The 27,311-nt window shown below is 47.3% G+C and overlaps 2 protein-coding genes across 4 annotated transcripts; one reads left to right on the top strand and one right to left on the bottom strand.

The window, feature by feature from the left end:
* TARDBP (TAR DNA binding protein) lies at positions 1–11,586 on the top strand. 2 transcript variants are annotated; one of them, XR_010730521.1, is made up of 7 exons: positions 1–132; positions 1,095–1,343; positions 2,333–2,496; positions 2,980–3,120; positions 3,723–3,893; positions 4,691–7,763; positions 11,186–11,586. XR_010730521.1 is itself a non-coding variant. In XM_066270452.1 (6 exons), the coding sequence occupies exons 2-6, from the start codon at positions 1,106–1,108 to the stop codon at positions 5,219–5,221; spliced, it is 1,245 nt and encodes a 414-aa protein (XP_066126549.1). In that variant the 5' UTR covers positions 35–132; positions 1,103–1,105; the 3' UTR covers positions 5,222–5,719. The 2 variants fall into 2 exon arrangements, 1 of the variants encoding a protein (XP_066126549.1); XM_066270452.1 differs by lacking the exon at positions 11,186–11,586 and having other exon boundaries at positions 35–132; positions 1,103–1,343; positions 4,691–5,719.
* On the bottom strand, positions 6,126–27,091 carry MASP2 (MBL associated serine protease 2). 2 transcript variants are annotated; one of them, XM_066270450.1, is made up of 11 exons: positions 27,025–27,091; positions 26,708–26,936; positions 26,221–26,398; positions 25,337–25,468; positions 23,151–23,347; positions 22,929–23,076; positions 18,689–18,807; positions 17,132–17,210; positions 11,810–11,944; positions 11,234–11,308; positions 6,126–10,066 (listed from the first exon to the last, which is right to left on the bottom strand). In XM_066270450.1, the coding sequence occupies exons 1-11, from the start codon at positions 27,027–27,029 to the stop codon at positions 9,303–9,305; spliced, it is 2,061 nt and encodes a 686-aa protein (XP_066126547.1). In that variant the 5' UTR covers positions 27,030–27,091; the 3' UTR covers positions 6,126–9,302. The 2 variants fall into 2 exon arrangements, with proteins under 2 accessions (XP_066126547.1, XP_066126548.1); XM_066270451.1 differs by lacking the exons at positions 6,126–10,066; positions 11,234–11,308; positions 11,810–11,944; ... (2 more) ...; positions 22,929–23,076; positions 23,151–23,347 and adding an exon at positions 24,564–24,705.
* Positions 27,092–27,311: the final 220 nt, after the last annotated feature.

The raw sequence follows: 27,311 nt of genomic DNA, 5'->3' as shown, positions 1-27,311 counted from the left end.
AGTGGACGACGGCCGTCGGGGGTAGGAGGCGGCCCTAGCGCCATTTTGTGGGAACGGAGCGGTAGCTGGGCTGCTACTGGATCCTTGGCTGCTAGAGTTTCCCTGTTGGGCTACCTGTCAGCGGCCTAGCGGGTGAGTCGCGGACGCTGCTCACTGAGGACGGTCCTTGTGCCTCGGCACCCTGTCGTTGGGCCTGCGGAGAACCCCACGGCTTCGCCCCGGGCCCGGGCCTGCCTCGTCCTGCCCGAGCGGCCTCGCGCGGGAGCGTCGTTAGGGCCTGGCGCGGGTGACAGCGGGCTGTCGCAGCGGGGACGCTGGGCCCGTGGGGCCGCGCAGCCTAAGGCGGAAGTGTGGCCTGTCTGGGGCATTGCTTTGTGCCCTTGGCACTTGGCACGGGGGACACTGCCAGCTTAGGCCTTGTACCCCTGGGGCCCCACCCCGGGCCGCGCTCGAAAACTACCTCGGCTGTCACTCTCTGGCTGCGGGGACGCGACGGCCCGCGTCGCCAAGGACTTGTCTCCGCTGTCCTTGAGGCTCCAGTTTGGAAAGCCCCCCGGAAGTCCCTTAATGAAGAACTTTGCTCTGTTCTCTCTACCCCGCTTACTGCCCCCCATTCAGTCCCAAGACACCCTCTGCATCGCTTCCTTTTGGAGAGTGCTTTGATTTCCTCCTCCCACACACCTCTCAACCAGCTTAGGTGGTTCCCCCGGGGCCCCAGGATCACTTACGATTGTGATGACTTATTTGCTGTCTTTCTGTCGCTTACCCTCATCCCCACCTCGTGTAAGCAGCGTGCCACCCGAGACTGTTGGTTTCCCAGTTGTAGTTGCAGCACCGGATGCGTCATAGGCACTCAGCAAAATGTTTCTTGAATGAATGAATGAACTAACAAGGAATCACATTTTACTAGGAATTACTGTCTTGGCCTCCTAACGTTTCCGGGATCACCAACACGCTTAAGAATCCGAACAGCAAGGATTTTTCTGGTAGTCGTAGTACAATAACTGGCATGGTAGTGGTATAAATCAGCTGATTATGAGGAAACAGTTCCTTTGACACGGGTGTTGGTCATTCATATCTCTCTTCCGTTTAAGAAATCTAGAAGATGTCTGAATATATTCGGGTAACAGAGGATGAAAATGACGAGCCCATTGAAATACCATCCGAAGATGACGGGACCGTGCTGCTGTCCACAGTCACCGCCCAGTTTCCAGGGGCGTGTGGGCTGCGCTACAGGAATCCGGTGTCTCAGTGTATGAGGGGTGTCCGGCTGGTGGAAGGGATTCTGCATGCCCCTGATGCTGGCTGGGGAAATCTGGTGTACGTTGTCAACTATCCCAAAGGTTTGTTGCCACTTGGTTTTGCTAGTTGGATTTGTCTCATTGTAAGTGGTAGATCTAGCCTCTTTCATGATGCAGTGTCTCCTATAACCCAAGTTATTTCTTTAAATGTTACTATTAGATTAGTACATAAGACCACTAGTTTAAATGAGTGAAAACTGGAAATTACAGAAATTTTTTGAAAGTGAAAACTAGGTATTTAAATAATTACCTGAACAAATGTTGCCATGTATAATGATGTATCCATGTAGGTTCATGGTTTGTAACAAATGTATCACCATGGTGGAGGATGTTGATAATGGAGGAAGCGAAGCATGTATGGAGGAAGGATACTTCATGGGAAATCTCTGTAGTGTCCTCTCAATTTTGCCCTGAACCTAAAACTGCTCATAAAAATAAAGTGTTTTTTTTTTTAATATCACTTCGTTCCTCTCCTCTTCCCTTCTACATTTTTTTTAAAAATAACGTGGGGTGTTTTTTTTACTCTTACAAAATTAATGTCAGTTTATTGTTGAAAGTCTAAAAAAGAAAATTGAGGTCACCCTTAAATCCACAGCTAGAGCTAAAAGTTGCTGATTTATTTGGCATATAGCCTTTAAGTTATAAGCATTAAAATAACCAAATACGTATCAGTAGGCAAAAAGATGCAGTCACACATTTTTAACCTTGTGTTTTCCTCCTTAATATATTTTAAAGTCGGAGTGAAGTAGAATTGTTTTGCTTTGGTGTGCCTTTTGAGAAGGGAGGATATGCGCCTGTAGTCCTGTGCTACTGCAGAACGAGGGCCACGAGGCCCTGAGTCTGCCCGGAAAAGCACCTCAGCCGCTTAGTCCCTGCGCTGGCCCTGAGAGCTCATGCCACTCTTTACGAGAAGTTGACACACCTTAGGTTCTTTGAATCTTTTTGCTTCTCCCTTCTCGATGTAGGAGGCAATGTGTTGTAAGATGTGTTAAATGAAGAGTTCTAAAAGGTTTTTTGCTCATTTTGTTTAGATAACAAAAGAAAAATGGATGAGACAGATGCTTCTTCAGCAGTGAAAGTGAAGAGAGCAGTCCAGAAAACTTCTGACTTAATCGTGTTGGGTCTCCCGTGGAAAACCACTGAACAGGATCTAAAAGAATATTTTAGTACCTTTGGAGAAGTTCTTATGGTTCAGGTAAACTTTATTTTTTGCTTATTTTTAAATTTTTATTTATTGGTTTTAGAGATAGGAAGGGGGAGAAGGAGAAAGAGAGACAGAGACAAAGACAAACAGTAAAATTGATCTGTTCCTGCATGTGCCCTGACTGGGGATTGAACCTTGGCTTATTGGGATGGTTACTTGAAACAACTGAGCTACCTGGCTGGGGCCAGCAGATAATATTTTTAATTTAAGACTTATAAACATTGGATCTAGTTTATCTTTGCATTCTGAAACATTTTGTTGAAATTCTATTATGTAAAGGAGTTTTACTCTGCTATTAATAGGATCTAAATTCAACACTAATCCTCCTGTTGCTTTTACCTCAAGAATAACTTGGTTTAAGTATTAATGAAGGCTCTGCATCCAGTTGAAGCCATTCACACTCAAGGAGTTCTCATTTGGTTACGTGTTGAGTGTGCGTGTAGTTTTCCTAAATTTAAATGATTCTTTTTCTAGGTCAAGAAAGATATTAAAACCGGTCATTCAAAAGGCTTTGGCTTTGTTCGATTTACGGAATACGAAACCCAGGTGAAAGTAATGTCCCAGCGGCATATGATAGATGGACGATGGTGTGACTGTAAACTTCCTAATTCTAAGGTACTTAGCTTTTTCTTTTTTTTTCTGCTTTGGGTACTTTTGCTGATAGACTTCCTTAGAAGACACTATGAAATAAAATGTTAAATACAATTGGAAAAAGGTAGTGTCAGAATGTGTCCCTGAAATCTGAATATTTTATGATTGTTTGAAACATTTAGTTTATTACTCCTCTACACTAAACTTTATTCTTTTCTAACTTGTTATTTCTAGAGAGTTAATAATTTCTTATCAGTTGACATGTTAAAACATGGAGATAATTAGAGTACAGTAATCTTGTTAAAGAGGCCTGACTTGTTCCAAGTATGAAAGACCTGCTTATGGGAACATTATTATTTTTGCCAGAACATTGTCCAGTTGTTGACTTTTCTAGATCCAAATATACTTTCATGAACTTTAAACTTAAAAACTGTATTCGTCATTGAAGTCTTATAAGAAAGAGGAATACTAATGCCAAAAAAAAAAGAGGAAGAAGAACGTACCTACTTTTTAATGACTTGCCTGATGTAAAAGGCAGATGGGTTTTGTTACATCCTCCACCATAATACCCGTTTCGTTGCTCATAAAATATTTCTGATGTTTTTCCTGCCTTTGAATTCGATCAGCAAAGCCCAGATGAGCCTCTGAGAAGCAGGAAGGTGTTTGTTGGGCGTTGTACAGAGGACATGACTGATGATGAGCTGCGGCAGTTCTTTTGCCAGTATGGAGAAGTGGTAGATGTCTTCATTCCCAAACCGTTCAGGGCTTTTGCCTTTGTTACATTTGCAGATGATCAGGTATTTTTCTCTTTAATAATCTTGTCCCAGCTAGTTAGGTAATTTCTCTTTTGATTTTTTCCCATCCGGCTAATTGCCATTTTTGCTCAGCTTTCTGACCTTGTAAGCTGTGGGGTATATAGACTTAGATATTTTTGATAAACACTTTAATACTTTTCAGTATGTGGTATGTAACTGGGAGTGTTACGTATCTTTAGAAAGTGAACTGAAGGCCCTGGCCGGTTGGCTCAGCGGTAGAGCGTCGGCCTGGCGTGCAGGAGTCCCGGGTTCGATTCCCGGCCAGGGCACACAGGAGAAGCGCCCATCTGCTTCTCCACCCTTCCCCCTCTCCTTCCTCTCTGTCTCTCTCTTCCCCTCCCGCAGCGAGGCTCCATTGGAGCAAAGATGGCCCGGGCGCTGGGGATGGCTCCTTGGCCTCTGCCCCAGGCGCTAGAGTGGCTCTGGCCGCAGCAGCATCGCCCTCTGGTGGGCAGAGCGTCGCCCCTGGTGGGCGTGCCGGGTGGATCCCGGTCGGGCGCATGCGGGAGTCTGTCTTACTGTCTCTCCCAGTTTCCAGCTTCGGAAATATACAAAAAAAATAAAAAATAAAAAAATTAAAAAAAAAAGAAAGTGAACTGAAAATTTTCTTGCTGCCCTTCTAAAGCTAAAGACTATTTTGAGTTTAAATGAAATGAGTGTTCATTGTTTATTTTTCCTCTAGTCTAGATAATGGCTTGAAATCTTTTTAAGTTTTACTGCTACTTTGATGTACAAGTCAGTGATTTAGTCGTCTATTTACACCCCTTATTTTCTTATAGGTTGCCCAGTCTCTTTGTGGAGAGGACTTGATCATTAAAGGAATCAGCGTGCATATATCCAATGCTGAACCCAAGCACAATAGCAATAGACAGTTAGAAAGAAGTGGAAGATTTGGTGGTAATCCAGGTGGCTTTGGGAATCAGGGTGGATTTGGTAACAGTAGAGGGGGTGGAGCTGGCTTGGGAAATAATCAAGGTAGTAACATGGGTGGAGGGATGAACTTTGGTGCTTTCAGCATTAATCCAGCAATGATGGCGGCAGCCCAGGCAGCTCTGCAGAGCAGCTGGGGTATGATGGGCATGTTAGCCAGTCAGCAGAACCAGTCAGGCCCATCAGGTAATAACCAAAGCCAAGGCAACATGCAGAGGGAGCCAAATCAGGCCTTCGGTTCTGGAAATAACTCTTACAGTGGTTCTAATTCAGGTGCAGCCATTGGTTGGGGATCAGCTTCAAATGCAGGGTCAGGCAGTGGTTTTAATGGAGGCTTTGGCTCAAGCATGGATTCTAAACCTTCTAGCTGGGGAATGTAGACAGTGGGTGATGGTTGGTTGTATAGATGGGTGGGTATTCAAATTTTTCTAAACTCATGGTAAGTATATTGTAAAATACATATGTACTGAGAATTTTCAAAATTGGTTTGTTCAGTGTGAAGTATATTCAGCAGTATTTCTGACATTTTTCTTTAGAAAAAGAGGAAGAGCTAAAGGAATTTTCTAAGTTTTGTTACATAAAGGGTTGAAATATTGAGTGTTTGAAAGTGAACTGCTGTTTGCCTGATTGGTAAACCAACACACTACAATTGATAACAAAAGGTTTCTCCTGTAATATTTATCCCTGGACTTGTCAAGTGAATTCTTTGCATGTTCAAAATGGAAACCATTGATTAGAACTACATATTCTTTTCTCCTTGTTTTAATTTGAACCCCACCATACGGATTTCTTCCTTAGGAATCTTAGGGTCTCCTTTTTGGAGATCATGTGTCACAGTGTTTGGTTCTTTTGTTTTTGTTTTTTTAACACTTGTCTCCCTTCATATGCAAAAGTACAATATGAAGCCTTCATTTAATCTCTGCAGTTCATCTCATTTCAAATGTTTAAGGAAGAAGCACTTCATTGAAAGTAGTGCTGTAAATATTCTGCCATAGGAATACCTCTGTCTACATGCTTTCTCATTCAAGATTTCGTCATCACACTGCACAGGCTGCGTCTTTGACGGTGGGTGTCCCATTTTTATCCGCTACTCTTTATTTCATGGAGTCATATCAACGCTATGAACGCAAGGCTGTGATATGGAACCAGAAGGCTGTTTGAACTTTTGAAACCTTGTGTGGGATTGATGGTGGTGCCGAGGCATGAAAGGCTAGTATGAGCGAGAACAGGAGAGAGCGCGTGCAGAGACGGTGGTGCAAAATGGATATTTTTTAACTTGGCGAGATGTGTCTCTCCATCCTGTGGCTTTGGTGAGAGAGTGTGCAGAGAGCAATGATAGCAAATAACGTACGAATGTTTCTTGCATTCAAAGGACATCCACATCTGTTGGAAGACTTTAAGTGAGTTTTGTTCTTAGATAACGCCCATTAGTTGAATGTGTTAAGTGAAACGATACTTGTATTTCCCCTACCCTTTGTCAACTGCTGTGAATGCTGTATGGTGTGTGTTCTCTTCTGTTACTGACCTGTAAGCGTGGTAATGTGAACTGAAGCTGATGGGTTGAGAACATGGACTGAGCTTGTGGTGTGCTTTGCAGGAGTATTTGGAAGCAGAGTTCACCAGTGAGCTGGGGGTGTCTCAAAGAAGGGTGGAAGTTCTAATGTCTGTTAGCTACCCCTAAGAATGCTGTTTGCTGCAGTTCTGTGTCCTGTGCTTGGATGCTTTTTATAAGAGTTGTCAATGTTGGAAATTCTTAAATAAAACTGATTTAAATAATATGTGTCTTTGTTTTGCAGCCCTGAATGCAAAGAATTCATAGCAGTTAATTCCCCTTTTTTGACCCTTTTGAGATGGAACTTTCATAAAGTTTCTTGGCAATAGTTTATTTTGCTTCAAATAAACTTACTTGAAAAGTTGTCTCAAGTCAAATGGATTCATCACCTGTCATGCATTGACACCTGATACCCAGACTTAATTGCTATTTGTTCTTGCATTGTCCAAAGTGAAAAAATTTTTTTCTTTTTAAATCTAGTTTTTAATAAGTCTGGGTGACCGCACCTAAAATGGTAAGCAGTAGCCTCCAGCTTTTTCTTAGTGCCTCTGTGCATTTTGGTGATGTTCTATTTACATGGATTGTATAAATCTCCATTGGGAAATCATGCCTTCTAAAAATTCTTATTTGAGGGAGTGGGAAAAACTGTTAATTTTTTTAAATGCTTTGTAGCAAAGCATATCAATTGAAAAGAAGGGAATGTCAGCATCTTTTTAGTTTGGGATTTGAAAAGTGGAATTAATTGCAATAGGGATAAAGTAGAAGAAACCACAAATTATCTTGTGCCTGAAATCCATTAAGAATCTTGATAGCTTTAAGAACTAGCAGGGCGGTGGGTTGGAAGTGTTAAGTGAAATGGGCTTTGTCCTCCAGAGGTGGGGGGAATAGAGTCATGTTGAATATAATCGTTTACAAAACTCAGATTAGACTCACCATGCATTGTTAAGTATGTAAAAGCAATAACATTGATTCTCTTATTGTACTTTCTATGTAATTACTGCTATGAGAGTTGAGCTTGTTTTCTAATGAAAGAATGTAAGTTTTTATGTTGAGTTTACCTAATGCCCTTATCTAATTAGATTATGATAAATAGGTGTTTTGCACGTTACATGTTTTAAACCTTTATAAGTGAAGTCATCCTTTAGACGTGTGACCATCACATTGTTTCATTATTCGTTTTCCTCTTTAAAAGGATCTTGCTTGTTTGATTTTTTTTTCTGCACCTAAACTGCATGATTTCCAAATCCTGTACCATCTGAATTTTGCATTTTAGCACTTGCACTGTTACTCAGCAGCAGTAACATGGTAACACTTAAAATGGTATTCAGGGACCTCCAAAGACTAAACTGACAGCCTGCGAGGAGCCCGGGGTAAGTTCACTTGTTGATGGCATGGTTTTAATCCCTTATTTACACTTGTGTAAGTCTAGTTACTGGTCTTGGGAGGCTTTCAGTGTTGAGTAGCCTTCTGTTAACATAATTGTGGTAATACAATAGCTATGGGTATTTAATTCTACCCTAAAATTTTTTTTGAAGTTTAGAAGTAAACTATTTGGCAAAGATTTGTTTTTAAGTCTATTTGGTCATCTAAATGCATTCATTCTAAAAAAATTTTTGAACCAGTTGAATAAAACTTTTTGTTGCCACCACAGTTTAGTGTCTGGAGTCTTACTGGGAAAAGTTTCCTTTTTCTATGTGACAAAGATGCTGCAAAGTTACCTTTAAAAAGTGAGTCTCAGGAAGTTACACTTGATATGCACAAGAGAAGTTAGGCTATAACTCAATGAATTTTTATATATAATGGTAACTCTGGCTAGAAGGAAAAACTTTGTTAGCAATCAAGACTTTAGGAAGGACTAGCCAACAAAAATAAAATGACAATTTAAGTTTAAGTTAGAGCTTTAAATTTTGGCCTTAGGAGAAGGAGGTTAACTACTTAATTCAGAAGATGTATGTGATAATTAGAACAATTTCTTCGATGTTGAGTACTAGAAAATTTGCTCTTAATTGTGTGTTCAAGTTTATGCTCAGGTATTGTGTCGTCTGTGATCTGTTTGGCTAAGTGTGCCCCTGTATTACATGTTCATTGTAAGAAGGAGAAACTACAGGTCCATCTATAAAACCACCATTTATTTCTGATGATATATTTCGTCTTGTGGAAATGCCACATTTGATTCAATCATCTTTTGAATTGAAGCATTATTTAGGCTATTTCCAAGTGCTAGGATCATCCTCATGGATAAATTAAATTCTTCATATTGGAATTACTAGGTAAAAGACAATGCATGCTTTTAACACTTTTGAAATATATTGCAAAATTGTCCTTTAGAAAACTTATGTCTTTGACGATGTGAATAGTACTATTCCATGTTCTTTTTGTCTGCCACTTTGATAAGTGATAAATTATATCTCACCGTTTTGTGGTATTGGTTTTTAACATGAAAATTAGTACCTATGCTAAAGTATTGATGTTTCCAGCTCATCTACAAAAAAATTCATGATCAGGGTTATTCCTGAACCAATACTGCTGTAACATATAAAGCTCTCTTAGAGATCAATAAGAACAAGTCCAAAAACAGTAGAAAAATAGTCAAAGACCATATTCAGGCAACTTCCAGAAATGCAAACAAAAAGGCCAGTACAAAAGGATATTGGACTTTGTAAATAATTCAGTGCAAATTTAACAAGGGAGTTTTTATTGCTCTGACAAAGATGGATGTCTTGGTTTATGCCCCCTTGAATCAAAGCATAAAGGGTGGAAACTGGCAAGGTGTGCACTGGTAGTTCACGGTAGTTTGGTTTTGATTTGGGGGGGGTGACAATGGCTTTGTTGTTTCTCAGGTCACATTGCTGCTGAGATATTTCACAGGTATTCTTTTAAAGGAGTTATTTACTGATTTGGGACAAAAATTAAAAGTTACTAGTTATTTTCTTGATCCAGGAGATATAGTTAATGACTTTTGTATAGACACCATACATTTGTTCTTCCCCACAATTAATGGAGCCCCAGGATACTATTCCTCCCACAAACCACCTGTGTGTCTCATTATCTAGAAACACTAATGCCCCTCCACTGTCACCTCTACAGCTATCCTTGCCCCCACTTTCGAAGCCAGCACAGAGCATGTTGTCAGTTACCCTTGCCCCAGGTTGGGGCTTCTTCTCATACGCAGCAGCACATTTCTGATGGTCAGCGATCGGTATGTCAACAAACATTAGACTTCTGGCAGGAACACCCCTTTGGGTTAATCCCCATCCAGATGCGGTTCCAATGTCATTTGTCTGCATGAAGGATTCAGCTTCTCTTCTTGGCAAGCAAATAGGCATGATGTTGGTATTGATTACAACTTTGTTCTTCAATTTAATCAGTGCAATGTCGTTATCAAAACCAGCATTGTGGGTGTAACCTTCATGTATAAAAATGGCCTCTGCCCAGGCTTGTGTGTAATGAGGCGACAGTCTCTTCAGGGTACCCATCCGGATGTTTAGGGAGGAGGCATCTTCTCTCTGCCCATACACAACGTGAGCAGCTGTGAGGATCCAGTTGTCATACAGAAGGGCACCTGCTGCTATTGAGTCACCCAGTAGCAGTACTTGCCACGGGAAGTCACCAAGCTTTGCAATCTGCCCTCCATATATCCGACCTCCTGTAGCACGGGCTGATAGGCCGCAGACTGGGGGGAGAAGCAGATACATGGAGCCTTTATGGGAGCCCAGGGGTGCTTCTTCCAGTTACCACCCAGGGATTGTGAACGTTTAATGTCCACCCAACAGTGCATCACAGGAATTGTGGGTGCCCACCTGTACAGGCAAGTGAGGCTACTTTAAAACAGCACAGTTCCATACTCCCTTTGGCAGCATGTGCACTGAAATTGGGGCAACACAGAAGATTAGCGTGCCCCTGTGTGACGGGGAACTACTGGACAGGCCAAGCAGGAAGTGCACCGATGCTCTAGGCCATGTGACTAGGAAGTGAAAGGGAGCACACTTTCACTGCCACTGTTGTCCGTACAAAGTGGGGGGTTGCTGTGTGGTTCTGGGAAAGCAGGATCCAAGGTCACTGTCAGAGGACTGGCAAAGTTACTTTCATCTTTGAACATTTAAATGTTAAAAAATTAGAATGTTGCCATTGTAGCCAGGAACCTTCAGATTCAGAAGTTATTTTTATCTAGTTGATTCTTTAAAAATAAATTTTACTGTATACTGCTAAGGAAATACATTCATTAATGTAGCAAATGTTTCCTGTTGTGGCAGAATAGTATTGAAACTTATAAACATTGTGTCAGCTAAGATAAAAGAACTAATTTAAGCCAAATAACACAGCGGTAATGAATTATTATTACCTTTCTGATTTTTTAAGTCTCTACTCAACTATATCTTCAGAGCCAATTCTGGTTTTTAAAAAAAAATTTAAGTACTATTAAAAGGCAAATTGCATTAATGTTTAAAAACTAGATGTCATTGAAGACAATTGCTTAGGGAAATAATGAAGTTATTAGCTTTGGGGTTTAATAGCATTTTTAACAGAGAAGAAAAGTAACAACAGAGGAACTCATGTTTATAAATGTATAAATGGTTCAAGATAATTTTTAAAATTAATTTTTTATGCTTGCCTAGTTGTAAGGCCAAAATAATCAAATGACTGATGCAGTCAGCCCCTAACAACCTCTCCACATGGAAAGGGGTAATGAGAACATATTATTTGGAAATAATAATTTGCTCTAAGAGCCAAGTGCTGAAGTTAACATTTCTGCCTACCACAGCTAAAGCTCTGCTTATTGTCTCCTACCCAGTTCTCCTTTCCATCAATTACGAATCTCGGGTATAAATGTATCCATTACCAGGCTCACAGACTGGGAGTGATTTTTCTCCTTTGGAGCTCGTCCAGAATCCATCAGCCTCACACACATATTTACCTGCAAATCATTGGAAAAGCAAAAATGTTTAACTGCATGTATAAGGTGGTTGTCATTTGCTTGAATACCCCCTTGAAAAATGTTGATTCTTGAGCATCAGTGGGAAATAGAGGTGTCTGAATAACCATTTTACATGATTTCATAAATAGGAGGTCTCTGCATTACCATGTTTGCTTGCAAAGTGGAAACCTTTTAGATGTGTAACTTGAATATGTATCAAGATCTCAAGTGCTTAATGATAAGGTTTTGACTTGTTAAATTAAACCATTTGGAATATATTGTGTGTTTGTAGTAGTCATTTACTAGATAAGATCTGTTTTCGGATTCTTGCAAATTGACATTCAAGTCATTTCAGCTATAATATTTCACTTAGCTGGTGAGAGAAGTGCTTTTAATCTTTTGTCTAGCCTTAACCAAAAATGTTGGTTAAAGTTTATTTTCAGATTGTGAGGGTTTACATTCCAAATACCCGCCACCCCCAACTTGGAACCATTTGCTTACCATCGTTTCTTCTCATTGTGTAGAAGGTCTCATTACAGTGGTACTGAATCTCAGCTTTGTATGTGGTCACTTCAGGACCTGTGAGATACTCCACATGGCCATTGGGCAGATCATCAGGAGGGCCACAGTCAACAACTAACAAACACGGGAGAGGCAGGAGTCAGTTTCTGCTTAAAATTCTAACAGATCTAGAGACTGACAGGTAATTGTGTCGTGTGATGCTATCAAAGCCATATTCCTTTCCCCCTGTATGGTGGACATTATTAATTTCATCTCTGAGAATGGAGAGAATCGCTTTAGTATGATTTGAAAGCATCACTCTCAGCCCTGCTCCTAACTAAATGGATAGATTGAGGTGGAGTCCCCACGGGAAAGGTATGATGCCTTTTCCAGAGGAAGGGGGTCTGAGACCCCGGAGACTTCCTTGGTGCTCTCACTACTAACCAAGGTCTGTAGCGACACTGATGGGAGAAAACCACAGCCTACATGTGCCTACACAGTCTGGTTCCACGTAAAAGGGCACTCGGTTTGTGACTGGGCTGGCCTTAAACATGGAAAAGGACACAATAGAAAGGTGACTCTCAGCTTGTCCTTAGGATCCTTTTCATAAATTGAACTTCTTAGAAGACCTGGAGCTCTGGCCGGTAGCTCAGTTGTTTATATCGTCCTGTCATGCCAAAGTTGTGGGTTCTGTCCCGTCAGGGCACGTACATGAATCAACAGTGGGGCCTGACCAGTGGTGGTACAGTGGATAGAGCATTGAGCTGGGATGCTGAGGGCCTTGCTTCAAAACTCCAAGGTCACCTGTCTGAGCCCAAGGTTGCTGGCTTGGGCAAGGGGTCACTGGCTTGGCTACAGCCCCCTGCCCCTCCCCCCAGTCAAGACGAGAAGCAAAGAACAACTAAGGGGATGCAAGTAGGAGTTGATGCTTTTCATCTCCCTCTAAAAAAAAAAACCCAAAACAATTAGTACATAAATAAGTGGAACAAGTTGATGTTTCTCCGTTCCTCTCCCTCTAAAATTAATTTAAAAAAAATAAAGAGCTAGAGGTCTTATATAGAATTTGGATTAGAATTTACACTTGGGGCATTGCTAATGTGAAATGACCAATCTGTAAGACAGTGCTATCAGCCTAAAAGTTCACACAAAAAATTTTTTTAAGTTCTCTACACAGACATCTAAATATATTTCTGTGGATATTAAAAGATTCCATTTATTGATGGGGTGGTGAACACAGTGCAGTGGACAATGTCTTATGGAATGGTACATCTGAAACCTATGTGATTTTAACAAATGTCACCCCAATGAATTCAATTTAAACAAGAAAAAAGATTGCATTTATGCCATTTTGAAACCCTGGGCTTGCCCAGTCAAGGCACGTTCAAGAATCTACTATGAAGTTGATGCTTCCTGCACCTCTCCCCACTTTCTCCTCTCTCTAATTAATTAATTAATTTGCCTGACCAGGCGGTGGCACAGTGGATAGAGCATCACCCTGAGACTCTGAGGACCAAGGTTTGAAACCCCAAGGTCTCAAGTGTGGGCTCATCCACCTCAAGGGCAGTCTCACCAGCTTGAGCATGAGGTCACCGGCTGGAGTGTGGGATCTTAAACATGGCCTCATGCTCGCTGGCTTGAGCCCAAAGGTCACTGGCTCTGCTTGAGCCCCCCACTGTGAGAAGCAATCAATGAACAACTAAGTGACACAACTACGAGCTGATGCTTATCTCCCTATGTCTAAAAAAAATTTTTTTTAAATAAAAGATTGCATTTAAATAATTTTCAGCAACTTAATATCTGTGTGCCTGGTTCTGTGCCAGGTGCTTTGCCTACATTGTCTTGACTATGTATGAGATACCCATAAATACCTAACAAAAAATGGCCAAGTCAGGGCTCACATCCAGACCTCTGACTTCTAACACATCAGTGCTTCCTTACTGCTTTTTTAACTAAATTTTAGGATTGTTGTAAATTTATGAAATAAAAACATTGCCCGGCCGGATAGCCCAGTTGGTTAGAACATCGTCCCAAAGAGTAAAGGTTGCCAGATCGATCCCTGATCAGGGCACATACAGGAACTCTCTTGTTCTCTCCCTCTCTCTAAAATCAATAAAATAAACTTTTTAAAAATTAAAATATTAAATTCCCCTAGGCATCCTGTAGAAGCCTTTGCACAAAATATAGAGAAATACATATACAGGGTTGTTAACTACAGCAGTGCATGTAATAGTATAAAGCTGGAAACAAAAGAGACCAGCTTGGCCTGACTTGTGGTGGCACAGTAGATAGAGCATCGACCTGGAACACTGAGGTCACAAGATTGGAATCCCAGGCTTGCCCAGTCAAGGCACACACATATAACAAGCAACTACTAGGAGTTGATGCTTCCTGCTTCTCCCGCCCTCCTCTCTCTAAAATCAATAAATAAAATCTTAAAAAATAATCATTGAAAAAAAGCATTGTGTGATGAAATACTGTGCAGTGATTAAAAAGAATAGGTGGCTCTATTAATACTTAGATTGTTGTGGGAAGACAGCCCAACAAGAGGGAAAAGCAACTGCAATCAGTAAGTAAGTATCCTACTTTGGTTAAAAAGCATATAACGGCGCACTCTCCCTCTCGGAAGCACATCCGTGCCTTCACCCTCTCCCACTTCTCCCCCACACACACACCGTGCATTCCCTTTGCCTTTCCACTGAGCTCTAAGGCCCCTCCTTCTGCCTCTCAACTTCTTAGCCCATTTTGTCTAGGGCTCACTTTTACTTCCTCTGTAACATTTTTTTTTTAGATTTTATTTATTCATTTTTAGAGATACAGGAGAGAGAGAGAGAGAGAGAGAGAAAGGGGAGGAGCAGGAAGCATCAACTCCCATATGTGCCTTGACTGGGCAAGCCCAGGGTTTTGAACCGGCGACCTCAGCATTCCAGTTCGACGCCTCATCCACTGCGCCACCACAAGTCAGGCCCTCTGTAACTTTCTAAATAAATTTTCTCTTATAGTTTGAAATAAAAAAGCATATAACACTGAAATATGTTAGTATATATAGCATGGGAAATAAAGAATAGGAAGGAGTAGACCCAAAGTCTTAGTGGTAGTTTGGAGATTTGGGCAAGAGTGGTTTTAACTAATATTATATCTTAGAGAGGGTGGAAGGGGGAGAGAGAAAAACATCAATTTGTTGTCCCACTATTTACGCATTCATCGGTTGATGTTTGTATGTGACCTGGCCAGGGATCAAACATGCAACCTTGGCGTATCAAGACGACTCTCTAACCAACTGAGTTAGCAGGCCAGGTCCTTACTATATATTTTTGTAACTTTATTTTTTTTTCCAATTTACATGACTCTTATAATTGAAAATATATTAAAAATAAGATACATGACTCTTGCCTGACTGGTGGTAGTGCAGTGGATAAAGCATTGACCCGAATGCTGAGGTTGCCGGTTCAAAACCTAAGGCTTGCAGAGTCAAGGCACATAGAAGAAGCAAGTACTATGAGTTGATGCTTCCTCCTCCCCATTTCTCTCTCTTCTCTCTCTAAAATCAATAGAATCTCTAATATATATTTTAAAAGATACGTGAGTCTTGGTTCACAAAATGGCAGGGTATTGCCTCAGTTGGTATGTGTGCATGTGTGTATACAGTTACCCCATCTTTACATACAGTAGCCTGTACATGTGTACACATGTGAGATGTGTGTAATTGCAGGAAAATAGTAATAGTGATTAGACTCGTACGGTGGGACTACAGGTATTAAAATGTCATTTTCTCTATTTCTCATCTTCTACAAGTATTTTATACTTAGAAAAAAATACTTTTAAAGATCACGCTTCTTTAGGAGGGGAGCAAAGAGGAAGAAATATACAGTGACAGAAAATAAGTTGACTTTGTGTGATGGGCACACAACACAATCAACAGTTCTAAAAGTACTCCTATTGCCCTGGCCGGTTGGCTCAGCGGTAGAGCGTCGGCCTAGCGTGCGGAGGACCCGGGTTCGATTCCCGGCCAGGGCACAAAGGAGAAGCGCCCATTTGCTTCTCCACCCCTCCGCCGCGCTTTCCTCTCTGTCTCTCTCTTCCCCTCCCGCAGCCAAGGCTCCATTGGAGCAAAGATGGCCCGGGCGCTGGGGAGGGCTCTGTGGCCTCTGCCTCAGGCGCTAGAGTGGCTCTGGTCGCAACATGGCGATGCCCAGGATGGGCAGAGCATCGCTCCCTGGTGGGCAGAGCGTCGCCCCATGGTGGGCGTGCCGGGTGGATCCCGGTCGGGCGCATGCGGGAGTCTGTCTGACTGTCTCTCCCTGTTTCCAGCTTCAGAGAAATGCCAAAAAAAAAAAAAAAAAGTACTCCTATTGATCAATGTCACCCCATTAAATTTAATTTCTAAATTAAAGAAAAAGCACACTTTAAAAAAAGCAAATAATTATCGCACTAGTTTGGTTTCATTTTAATCTCTTTAAGAGTGCACTGAGAGCCTGGGGAAGAGAAGCAAATTTGGAATTCAAGCCCTAATAAATATCTTCTTCTTCTTCTTCTTTTTTTTTTTTTTTTTTTTTTTTTGTATTTTTCTGAAGTGAGAAGCAGGGAGGAAGAGAGAGACAGACTCCTGCATGCACCCGGCCAGGATCCACCTGGCATGCCTACTTGGGGGAGATGTTCTACCCATCTGGGGCCATTGCTCTGTTGCAACCAGAGCCATTTTAGCACCTGAGGCAGATGCCATGGAGCCATTCTCAGTGCTCAGGCCAACTTTGCTCCAATGGAGCCTTGGCTGCAGGAGGGGAAGAGAGAGACAGAGAGAAAGGAGAGGGGGAAGGGTGGAGAAGCAGATGGGTGCTTCTCCTGTATGCCCTGACCAGGAATCAAACCTGGGATATCCACAGGTGGGGCCACCACTCTACCACTGAGCCAACTCGCCAGGGCTTTAAATATCATCCTTTTTAAATAGACTAGAAGAAGCCCAGCCTGATAGGTCAGTTGGTTAGAGCAACATTGGTTATACCAAGGTTGCACGTTTAATCCCAGGTAATTTAAAATAAATGAATCAATAAAATTTTTAAAAATATTAACAGGCGCTGGCCAGGTAGCTCAGTCCCAGGTAGACTATGGGAGCGTGGTCCCAATATGCCAGTTATAGGTGTGATTCCCGGTCAGGGCATATCCAAGAGTCAATCAGTGGATGCATAAATGGGTGGAAAAGGAAACTGATGCTTCTCTTTCCCCTTCCTCTAAATAAGAAATGGTATTGTTGTGTTTTTTTTTAATAATAACAGAAGCAGCAACAGGAGTGAACGGCAGCGGAAGCATCCGGCTCACGTGACTTACTGCTGCATTCTGGCATCGGCTGGTCCCAGGATTCATCTTTTTGACAGACTGCAACAAATGATTTCAGGGGCAAATGACCCTAAAGGGGGACACAGAAAATATTAATTTCCTTGTTTACATCAGAAAACCACCCCCCGAAGCTATACCCTTACAGTAGTTCCTCTTCCAGCGGTTCCCCAGATGCTCGCGAGGGAGCGATGCGCGCACATGGCCTGGCGCACCCCAGCCCAGCCCTGCCTCCGCGCGGGGGCGCACGTGCGGCGGGGACTGCTCCTCGCATCGCGCAAGCTACACACACCCTCGCTCAAGGTGTCTTGGCCTTGTAGGAATCACATTAATGACTTTTTTTTTTTTTTTTTTTGCCTTACTCTGAGAACATGTCTCAAGTTCCCTCTGGTGTTTCCCACCATGTCTCTGGAGCGTGCCGAAGGGAGGTGGTCAGAAGTGTGGGGAAGGCCACCTGCCCGAGGAGACACCGCACGAAGGTGTCTGGATGTTCCTAGCCTGTGGTCCTCGGCTGGATGATTGTGACAAAAGACGCTTTCCCGAGATTTCCATGGAGGGGTTCTCAACCGGTTTTCATTGCCGATACTGCTCACAGAGGAACATGTTGGGCTGACTGAAATGCTACTTCTCTAAAAGCAGACTCAAGGAGAGACGCTGGCTCCGGCAGCAGCCCGACGCTTCAAGCAGGGAGCATTTTAAAAGCTCAGCAGCTGAACGGATTTGCAGCCCAACAGGACCAGGAAGAGAGCCCGCCCCAAAACAAAAGTTCGCAAGGTGGAGAAGCTGCTCCCTTTCCGGTAGCAACCCTCCGCAGGCCTGGGCTGCACAGCTAGCTGTCGTTGTACTGTTATTACTTTTAAACCACTGGGATTCAGTGACAATTTTGAAGAACATAAAGAGGACGTGTTAATCTTCTACCTGAGCCCCTAAAGCAACACACTAAGCATTTTTTAAAATTATCCTCCCCGTCCCTTCTCAGTGGCCACTATTTATAACTTTGCGGAATATACTATTTCCTAGCTCCCTTTAATTTCTTTTTTTGCGGGCCCAGGAGTTGTTGCATGTAAAGGTCATCGTTTGACCAGGTGGCAGAGCTTAATTGAAAGTTCAATGACTCCCCGCCTCCCCCCACCCCCCACCCCGTGCGCTCCCTGAGCCCGGTGCTCTCTGTGCTCCCAAAAGAGAAAAACGCGATGACCTCACGGAGCACCCAGCACAAAGAGAGCAAACTCATTCTGTCCGTTCAGCCGCTTTACCGAGAGCTGCTGCCATGTGTGAACCGGGAAAACTTGTCTGCTTTAATCACTATCTTTCCAGAGTAGCTATTTTAGGCTTCCTCAGAATAAAAACTTCTCCATAGCCATCCCTGTCCTCAGCAAACTGATCGTTTCTTTGACGTTTATCTAGTCACCAAAAAAAACCCAAAAACCCCACCATGGTGGCAACAGCTGTTTTCCCCCTGTTCTTCCCCGTGTTTGCTGACGCCAATATGTACACATTTTAAAACTATCACGATCGTGGTGCGCTAAACCGTTTTTTGCGTTCACTTACCTGCAGAAGCTCGTAGCCAGTTTCGCAAAAGACGGAGAAGCTGTCTTTCAGGATGTACTGGGCTTGCACAGGTGAGATGTGGCCATTAGGTGGTGCCACCGGATCAGGGCACGGCTGGGCTGCGCAGAAGAAACCAGGCTGTGGGCTCTGAGGGGTCTATGGCAGGTGAGTCTAAACTGAGTGAGCATTTGAAGTTCTTGGTTTATAAGTGAGACACTTAATATGCAAAGCAAGAGATCCACAAGTCTGGTCGAGTTCTCAAGATTTAAAACCGAAAGCAAGACAAAACTCTTGGTTGAGTATTGTGCAAATGAGGACAAATTGGCCTTGCCTAGGCTTTGACTCACACTATGTAAGAAAGCCAAGTGCCTGACCTGTGGTGGCCCAGCATCGACATGGAATGCTGAGGTCGCTGGTTTGAAGCCCTGGGCTTGCCTGGTCAAGACACATATGGGAGTCTATGTTTCCTGCTTCTCCCCCCTTCTCTCTCTCTCTCACCTCTCTCTAAAATGAATACTGTATTTTTTGCTCCATAAGATGCACCTGACCATAAGACACACCTAGAGTTTTAAGAAGGAAAATAAGAAAAAATATATTCTGAACCAAATGGTGTATTAAAATATTTAATAAAATACCGTATTTTTCGCTCCATAGATGCACGGGCATTTTCCCCTCCACTTTTTTTTTTTGGGGGGGGGATGTGTCTTATGGAGCAAAAAATACAGTAAATAAAATCCTTAAAAAAAAGAAAGCCAAGCAACCTGATGAGTGGTGGTGCAGTGGATAGAGTGTCAAGCTAGGATGCTGAGGTCCCAGGTTTGTAAACCCTGAGGTCATCAGCTTGAGCTCAAGGCCACCGGCTTGAGCAAGGGGTCACTAGTTCAGCTTGAGCCCCTCGGTCAAGACACATATGAGAAGCAATCAATGAACAACTAAAATGAAGCAACTAAGTAGATGCTTCTCATCTCTCTCCCTTCTTGTTTCTCTTTCTCTCTCTCTAGAAGGAGAAGGAGAAGGAAGAGAAAGCCAGGCATGTAATAAGATAGGAGAGTTACCACTCGGGGTGCCTGCTCCCTGCCAGGGACACCCACTTGGAAGGAAAGGCCACATGTTGCCTGGGTTTAAGTCACAGCTCTCCATTCCCTGTGGTGACTGTCAACTGCTCTGTGCCCCGGTTTCTGCAGCTGTAGGGTGAGTGTGATGAGGATGGTTGCTCACCGTCCAGGGCTGTTGTGAGGATGGAACGAACATGAAGCACCCAGGGTAATGGTTTGCTAATTGCTCAGAAAGAGTGGACTGCAGTGAGCCCCCACCCAGGGAGAAACCCAGGCCCGATCCAGACTGGCGCTTGGGAAGCCGCGTGCCTCCTCTCCTGAGCACCCACCCACAGTGCTCGGGCCCCCAGGGAGACTGTCTTCTGCTTTACTCTTCAAACCCTGGCCCGCTAGCAGCCCAACGCCTCCACCCGTCCTCCACGGCTGCCCCTTGGCGTGCCCCAGTCACTAGCTGAGTGCCCTCCTTCCTCCAGCTGCTGGTCTCTGTGTCCTGGGGTGGCTCTTACTCCCTGGCAGACCCCCGAGTCTCCCCTCAGGACAGCCCTGGTGGCTCTGGAGGGTCCCAGTGCTCCCCAAAGTCACCTAGTACCTAAGCCAGTGCCCTGCTCACACCTCAAGGCTCGGTCCTGGCCCTTCTCACCCACCAGCCTGGCAAACCTGACTCTCCCGACTTGCTCTAACACCGGAAAATCCATTTAGGGAGTTTTATTACTTTGTGGGTGAAGAAAGGGGGCCCATGGAAAGCAACCTTCCAGGGCAGTCTGATAGCAAGTCCTACCTGCATCTGTCGTGGTGGGTAGTCCCTCCCCAGACATACAGTCTTCTTAGTACAAGGCTTATCTTCACCACAAGCAAGCCCTGTCCGCTGTTTCTGTCCATCTAGGTTAACACACCTTTGCCCCCTTTCAGGCTGTCCTAAAGGGTGACACCTTCAAGAGAGCACCCAGTCTTAACTACGCTGTCACCCCCCCACGCCCTCTCTCCCCCACCTGCACGTTCTCTCCTTAACCTCAAATGCGTCAGAGAGACTGCAAGCCGTTCCTCTCTAGAGCATCTGAGAGCTTGCTCCCCAGTGACTGTCTTCAGTTTTGCCTCAGAGAAACTTATAAAAATTCTCTGCTAGAACAGAAATAAAGAAAAAGAAAATTTCTCTACAGGTTTAGTCTTCCTTACCGATGGATAGATGGGTTGATGGGGAGGGTGGGGTGTTCAGAAAGAGTCACCCAAGATGTGCCCCTGGAATGCAGATCATTTTGAGCTAAAGGGATTTGTAACCATGCAGAAACCTTATTTTCTTTCATCTAGACTTTTGTGTTGGTTCCCCACCCTTTAACTCAAACTGGCCTCGCCCAGCACCCTGACTTCCCCACCTCCCTCTCCCTTGCTTAAACAGTCAGCCCTCGGGACAATGAGCTTCTGCTGGTCAGCATCCCCTAGTCTTAGAAACAAGGTCCTGGGTCTACTGACTATTTTTTTTTAATTTAATATATTAAAAAAAAATTTTTATTTATTTATTTTAGAGAAGAGAGAGAGAGAGAGAGAGAGAGAGAGAGAGAGAGAGAGAGAAGGGGGAAGCAGGAAGCATCAACTCCCATATGTGCCTTGACTGGGCAAGCCCAGGGTTTTGAACCAGGAACCTCAGCGTTCCAGGTTGACGCTTGATCCACTGCGCCCCCACAGGTCAGGCAGGTCTATTGACTATTGAGACAGAGATTTCAATCAAACTAACCATGACATCTTGGCCTCAGCTGTGTGTGTGTTAGCTCTGGATCCAGGAAAGCAGAACGATCCCACAGAACAAATCTTCAGAACCAAATGCAACGATTAGTTACCCTCTACCCTAGCACCGCCCAATCAGTAGAGACCACAACCGTCAGTCTATTAGTCATTGTGATTAATGATTTTTTTTTTCTCCCCCTTAAATACTCCAGTCCCTAGAAGCCCAGGGATCCAGCCAGGTCCTTGGGTGCGAGCTACCTGTGCCTCTGGGCGTGGCACCATCTCCTTAATAAATCCTTCCCTTCTCGGCTGCAAACCCCTGTTCATGTCTTACTGGGCTTTGATATGGACAAACAGACTCCTTCAGTCTGGTAACACAACTCTAGCTGCAGGCTCAAGAAAAACTTAACTACCTAGAACTTGCCTTAGGGGCCTCACCCATAATAAGAGATTATCAGAGAAAAACTGTTTTGACCTACCTACAGGCAGGGCAAACTACTAATTACTAAACACATGCTCTTCTTGCAATGATCTGCTGAAGCCGCAAGTTCAGGGTACTTGGGGGTCCCAAGTACCCTGGGGGTACCCTGGGGGTCCCACCCACGCCCAGCCAGGGCCTCCCTCATTCCTAGTTCAGAATGTCATATACACCCCTGTTCTCTTTCTGTCAGAACCTCTTGTGCCCATGGGGGTCTCAGACTCTCTCCCGTGTGCGGGATTCCCGTACACATGTATGTACTGAATTTGGTCATTTCGCCTTGTGAATCTGCCTCCCATCTCTTTGATTATTAGACCAGCCAGATGAACTCGGAGGGTCAGAGGGAAGTTTCTTCATTTTCTGCCACTGGGTGAATGGCATTTCCCCAGAGGGCCCCCTTCCTTCACAGACCAGCCCACTCAGACCTGGTCTGTTTTTGATGGAGTTCAAGACCCTACTCTAAATATGACACCTTGGAAGGAGTCTGAGAAAAAGTCAGAAGGCCGCCCTGACCTTCCCCACCTCGCCCTTCTCCCCGAAGCAGGTAATGGGACCCTTGTGAGACCCTGCAGGGAGGGGGCAGCCCGAGCTCTCAGGTGGGGGGGCGGACAGGCTCTGACAGGCTCCCCAAGTTATGTCACTTCCCTCAGACCTCTGGGCCACCCCCTGCCTCCGTGACTGCCCCCCCCCTCCAGCCCCAGCACGAACCCACGCTGCTCTAGCTGTTTCTCCAGGTCTTCATTTCCTTAGGAAGGCTCCTGTGCCACGTAAAACTTATAGGAAATAAACGTGTGCTTTTCTCCTGCTAATCTGCCTTTTGTCAGTGGGCTTTTCGGACCTGCTCCATGAGGCTCAGAGCACCAAGGAAAAGTGTTTCCTCCCTGACCTTTCCCAGGCCTGACCAGAGGGTCTTCTGTCCCTTGTGCCTCCTTGACGCTTCGGGAAGAGACAGGAGTCAGCTTCCTGCCAGCCTGCACCCCGCCCTCACCTGTGCTGGTGTAGTTGACCTTCCAGCCTGTATGGTCCCCAGACTGATCAGTCATAAAGGTCATGGTCACGGAGTTGCTCTTGGTTTCAATCCTACTAGGCAATGTCTTCCCACAAAAGGGGCCATATTCCTTTTTGTCTGTTTGAATCTGAAAGAAGAGAGGCCCTGGTCACCTCGGGACCTGCAGGAGCCAGGACACGGCGGGGTGCCCGGGAACCAGACCTGGAGGGAGTCGTAGGGGCACGGGCTCTCGGGGTGCGTCTCCACGTCGAAGGACTCCACGAAGTCCAGGATGATGCTGAACCCCTCCTCCAGGCGGATGCTGTAGGTGCAACTGGAGAGTTTGGGGTACGGCTGTGGGTACTCAGGGCTGCTGATCACCCCAGACCGCTTGGTGAAGACCTGGCCTGAGCATAGGGCTGGGAGGAGGGGACAGGACAGGGCGGCGTGAGCCTGGTGCAGGCAGCGTGACCCTGCCCACCTGCTTGTGGCCAGCTCCAGAGGCGCCTCTGGGGGCCAAGGACCCCTCCCCAGCCGCTGAAGGGACCATCCAGGGAGGGAGTGTCTTCAGCTCCCAGGCCTCAGCTATAACAGGCAACACTTGGGTGTGCATCTTCCAGAGCCCTCACTCACATCCCTGGGGGGCGGAGGCCCTAAAGCTGAGGGGGCCCTGGTGGTGGGAGTCCTGGGCCAGAGTCCCAGAGCAGAGTGAGTGAGGCCGGGCTGTGCTGAAGGGGGAGGAGGCACCAAGGTCGGGGGGGGGGGGGAGAGGGTCCTTATTTCTCAGGATTTGGGGGGGAGGCAAGTCTCCTTGGGTTGACAGAACCTGACTCACCCTGACCCCAGTAAGTCCCAAGCTCATCCACCCTGGGGGTCCCACCCACGCCCAGCCAGGGCAAGTCCAGCCTCCCTGGGTCTGCACCTGGGCCGGCCAAGAGGTCAGGAAGGGCCTCCCTTTGCCCACCTTCCCTGAGCCCAAGCTGGGTCCTGGGGGATGGTTGAGGGAAGTCCAAATCCACACTGATCATGAACTAGTCTGGTACCCTCGACCCTCGCTGCAACAGCTAACCCTGTCCTAGCGAGCATCCCGTCATTCAGGGAGGGGCTGTCCCATCCTCCTAGGCTACAGAGGGGGACGCAATCCTGAGCTGGGGGTCTTCTAGGAAGCCCAATTCCACCTTCCTTTCTTCCTGCGGCTGCTCCCCCCCCCCCACCGGGGCAGAGGGAATTGGTCCTGGATGCAGGGACCAACCAGACTGCCCGCCCAAGGCCACCTCCTTGGGTTTCTCTGCCCCTGAGTCAGGCTTCCCTGGCCCAGCACACACAGGGCCTGGGCTGCCCTGTGAACAGGGGGTGGTCCAGGGATGCTCAGAGCTCCGCCCCTGTGCACCTGGTGGGGGAGCAGAGAAAGCTGTTCCCCTGTGTGAACTCCTCCTCTGTAGGGCCACTTCCAAATAGGGATGGGGAGCCCTTCAAGCAAAGGAGCCTGGGGTCCTGGTGGCGGGGGGGGGGGGGGGGGGGCGCCCACCGACTAGGCTCATCCAGGCTATGATGAGGGGAGGGAGAGAGGGGCGGGTCCAGGGAGCACACCACCACCTGCCCCTGCTTCCCACCCCAGAGACACGCAGCCGCAGGTGGAGGTGGAGCTGGGTTTATTGTTAGTTCCGTGGCAGGGGTTGGAGAGGTGGATGGGGGGCTGCAAGCAGCACCATCTCGCCTGACCCAGAGCTACAGCTTGCTGCAGGCCGGAGCTGGAGGGGAAGCTAGAGGCTCTGCTCTGGAAGAGAGAACAGAGAGAGGAGGAGAGACACGGGGGAGGAGTCACCCGAGTGAGTTGGCGGGGAGGCAGGGTCAGAGCCAGCAGGCGGGGCTCCCCACTCCCCAGGGCACCAGCTGAGTTTCTGTCTTCTGTCCAGGTGTCTGGCATGGGCAGGAAGGGGCATCCTTAGGCAGTGGGGATGAAAGGGTTTGATCTGCTGGGGGCTGGGAACTGGTGATTTTGAGTAGGCCCTGACCCTCATCCTGAAGTTTTGTGGACAAGAGTTTGGGTGAGCTGGGCTTAGACCCCCACGCCTCCACACTGGGAGCCTCTCCAGTGGGGTGAGGTGGCCTGTATGGGGTCTCAAAGCCCAGCCGGGCCTAACATGTGCTAGTTGGTGAATGTACTGGAATGAGAGTGAGCCACGGATGGAAGGGGGGAGGAATTTAAAGAATGTGGAGGGATGGAGAGGTGGAGAGGTGGAGGGATGGAGAGATGGAGAGATGGAGAGGTGGAGGGGTGGAGGGGTGGAGGGGATGGAAGAGCAGAGAAAGGGCTGCAGCTTCCAGACCCGGGGACAGAACAGCCATGTTTTCAGGAGGGTTGGGGCTGGGCCACGCCCAGGGTCTCCCTTGAGACCATGGCTCACCTGAGCAGGTGCGCTTGTTCTGGTGGAGAACGTAGCCAGCACGGCAGGAGCAGTAAAAGCCACCCAGGTGGTTGTGGCAGTGGTGGTCACAGATGGGGGCCTCTCCAGGGGGCACTTGGCACTCATCAATATCTGGGGGAGGGTGGACCAGGCTGGTGGTCAGCAGGAGGTGGATCAGCGGTAGGGCCTGGGCTCAGGAGACTTCCCCCTCACAGCTGACCTGAGAGGAGCCTCCTCATGTCTGAAGGTGGCTGGTGCCCAGCCGAGCACCAGACACCTGGGCTCACTGCCACCTCCCCACAGTACTTGGAGGGAGAAGGAAATAACGCCTCTTGAAAATCCATGACAGGCTGTGTCCTGCTCAAGGTGAGTGAAGGGAGCAGCTGACAATAGAACCCAGGGGGCAGTGGGTAGGACTACCACACAGGTCCACCCCACCATTACAGCAGCCTCCTGAGGAGCACAGAGAGGTTGAGCCACTTGACCAAGGTTGCACAGCTGCTCCCTGCAGGGGCCAGAATCTGAAATCAACGTCAGACTCAAAGACCACCCACAGGCAGACACGGGGGGGCCAAACTCTGTGTGTCCTCAGCTCGGGCTGGTGGAGCTTCCTGTCCGTCTGTGAGCGCCCCCTCCCCCCCTAAGTCGTGAGGGTGGCCAGGTCTCAGCCCCCGCACAGCAGGGAGTGGGGCTCAGTCCGCGCGGAGGTCTGGCTGGGATTGCTGTTTGCATTGCAGATGGTGTCAGAGGGAAGAGAACTTCTCTCTGGCTGGACTGGCAGGAATCCCGCCTGGGAGGTGGGGACGCCGCAGGGGCGGCCGGCCTGGCCTATGCGGCGCTGTACCCCGCGGTCATCTCAGCCCCCGGGCCTACCCTCAGCTCACCCTCGGCCGCGTAGAAGGCCTCGAAGCCCGTGAAGGGCTTCTCGTTGGAGTAGTCGGAGCGGAAGGTGACGTCCAGGCTGGGGCCGGGCGAGTAGAAGGTGTCGTTGCCGGGGGCGCGCTCCGTGTCCGTGCTCTCCCAGCCGCACAGCGTGGCCAGCACCGCGGGTCCCGAGCTCAGCTGGAGGGCGGGCGTCGCTGGGAGGCACCGCGGGACCCACGGCCTCCTCGCCCCCCCCCGAGGCCAGACCCCCTGCCGGGCCTCCCGCCCCCCCCCGAGGCCAGACCCCCTGCCGGGCCTCCCGCCCCCCCCCCGAGGCCAGACCCCCTGCCGGGTGCCCCCCCCCGAGGCCAGACCCCCTGCCGGGCCTCCCCGCCCCCCGAGGCCAGACCCCCTGCCGGGCCTCCCGCCCCCCCCCAGGCCAGACCCCCTGCCGGGTGCCCCCCCCCCAGCCCTGGCCGGCTCTCGGGGCCCCTGTCCTGCGGGCACCTTGACGAAGTCGTACTCGCAGAGGTAGGAGAGCTCCAGGTGAAAGTGGGTGAAGTAGAGACGCAGGCGGTACCCCGGGGGCGCCGTCAGGGTCCAGCGCTGCTCCTGGTTGTCGGCATACGTCCCCGGGAAGCCTGGGGACGCCAGGCGCCCGAACACGGGCTTGGGCCACTGCGGGTCCCCGGGGGCGGCTGCCGCGCCCCACAGCAGGCTCAGGAGGGTGAGCAGCCTGCGGGCGGGCGGCACGGGGGCAGGTGAGGGCCGAGGGCCTGCGGCACGCTTCCCCCTGCCGGCGGGGCTGCGGGGCTCCCACCCACCTCATGGTGCGCCCCTCAGGCTGGCCAGGCCGGTCTGGATTCGCACAGTCTCACCTTTGATCTGTTTGTCCAACACCTGGCCCAGCCCTGCAGCGGGCGGACCCTGGAATTCTGGGAATTGACCCCATGGCTCCTGCCTGCCCAGACAGCAAGGCAGAGGGGATAGGACACTCCAGAAGCCAGGAGCTGGATCCGGTCACCCTTAACCTCTGTGTCTCCTCAATGGGTGACCTGAGGCTGCCCAGGCGTCCACAGCGATGCTCTAGGTAGGGACGGAGGAACGCAGC

Source organism: Saccopteryx bilineata, chromosome 3 (assembly GCF_036850765.1).
Source record: "Saccopteryx bilineata isolate mSacBil1 chromosome 3, mSacBil1_pri_phased_curated, whole genome shotgun sequence".
Classification (NCBI taxonomy): Eukaryota; Metazoa; Chordata; class Mammalia; order Chiroptera; family Emballonuridae; genus Saccopteryx; species Saccopteryx bilineata.
Note: the sequence above shows the minus strand (reverse complement) of the source record. Positions and strands in the feature narration are given on the sequence as shown.

Bases quoted from the DNA above. Each gene is read 5' to 3' on its own strand.
- MASP2 (XM_066270450.1), bottom strand. The intron at 25,469-26,220 runs GTGAGCTGAGGG...ACCCTCCCCCAG, and splicing joins GGCCTTCTACGCGGCCGAGG to ATATTGATGAGTGCCAAGTG. The intron at 18,808-22,928 runs GTGAGGGCGGGG...TCTTCTGCGCAG, and splicing joins GGTCAACTACACCAGCACAG to CCCAGCCGTGCCCTGATCCG.
- TARDBP (XM_066270452.1), top strand. From the start codon at position 1,106: ATGTCTGAATATATTCGGGTAACAGAGGATGAAAATGACGAGCCCATT. The intron at 1,344-2,332 runs GTTTGTTGCCAC...CATTTTGTTTAG, and splicing joins CGTTGTCAACTATCCCAAAG to ATAACAAAAGAAAAATGGAT. The intron at 2,497-2,979 runs GTAAACTTTATT...TTCTTTTTCTAG, and splicing joins GAGAAGTTCTTATGGTTCAG to GTCAAGAAAGATATTAAAAC.